General features: G+C 42.4%; 1 protein-coding gene across 1 annotated transcript; it reads right to left on the bottom strand.

Moving 5' to 3' along the window:
- Nucleotides 1-381: 381 nt before the first annotated feature.
- On the bottom strand, nt 382-876 carry LOC107472220 (uncharacterized). The gene has a single exon (XM_016091763.1). It carries the CDS (start codon nt 874-876, stop codon nt 382-384), a length of 495 nt encoding a protein of 164 aa, XP_015947249.1.
- Nucleotides 877-939: the final 63 nt, after the last annotated feature.

Below are 939 nucleotides of genomic sequence, written 5' to 3'. Positions count from 1 at the left end.
GGAGTATTACCTCAGGTTGGGTTGCCTCCCAACAAGCGCTTCTTTAACGTCATTAGCTTGACGGTTGTCCCTTGTTAAGGTGGATTGTAGTACTTGATGTCCTCTCCTCTTACTATGAAAACGTCCCCATTTGATTCCTTCATGATTTCCAAATGTTCCATAGAAAGAACTTTCCTGATTGTGAACACTTGAGGGAGCTGGGAAGGAATGGTTTTGAGGCCAGGTGGGATTGGCAGATAATGACTTGATATCACTTCATCTCCCGGAGAGAAACCTTCAGTGGGAATTTTCTTGTTTCTCCACCCTCTTGGCACCTTCTTTACAATTCTTCCCTCTCTCTTGAGGACTTCTTCTTTGACTCTTATGCCAGTAGGTTCCTTCTTATTTGTTTCTTTTAATTTCAGGAGGATCCTTCTGATCTGTTTCTATTGATTCTTGTGGCTTTAACTCTTGCAATTCTTGTTTGCCTTCCAAGGACTGTTTCAGAGTTTCAGCTGCTGGATTGCTTTCCTCCAAACACAGATGGCTACTATCATCCTTAGGCTTTTCAGATTCTGGTTCAGGCTCAGATGCAGGTTTGAAAACATGGAAAATGAGATGTTCATCATGTACTCTCAAAATTAGCTCTCCTTGTTCTATATCTATGAGCGCTCTAGCAGTGGCTAGAAATGGCCTTCCCAGAATGATAGGGTGTAGGTAGCTTTCCTCCATGTCCAAAATGACAAAGTCTGTGGGGAAGAAATACTTTCCCACTTTCACCAGCACATTCTCAACTACCCCTTCAGCTTGCTTTTGAGTTTTGTCAGCCAGTTGTATGATTACATCAGTGGATCTCACCCCATTCAGTTGTAGCCTCTTCATAAGAGTCAAAGGCATCACATTTATGCTAGCTCCTAAATCACAGAATCCTCTGTCAATTTTTGTTTCCCCTATGATGCA

Source organism: Arachis duranensis, chromosome 8, assembly GCF_000817695.3.
Source record: "Arachis duranensis cultivar V14167 chromosome 8, aradu.V14167.gnm2.J7QH, whole genome shotgun sequence".
NCBI lineage: Eukaryota > Viridiplantae > Streptophyta > Magnoliopsida > Fabales > Fabaceae > Arachis > Arachis duranensis.
The sequence above is the reverse complement of the archived record's forward strand: the minus strand, read 5'-3'. Positions and strand labels throughout refer to the sequence as shown.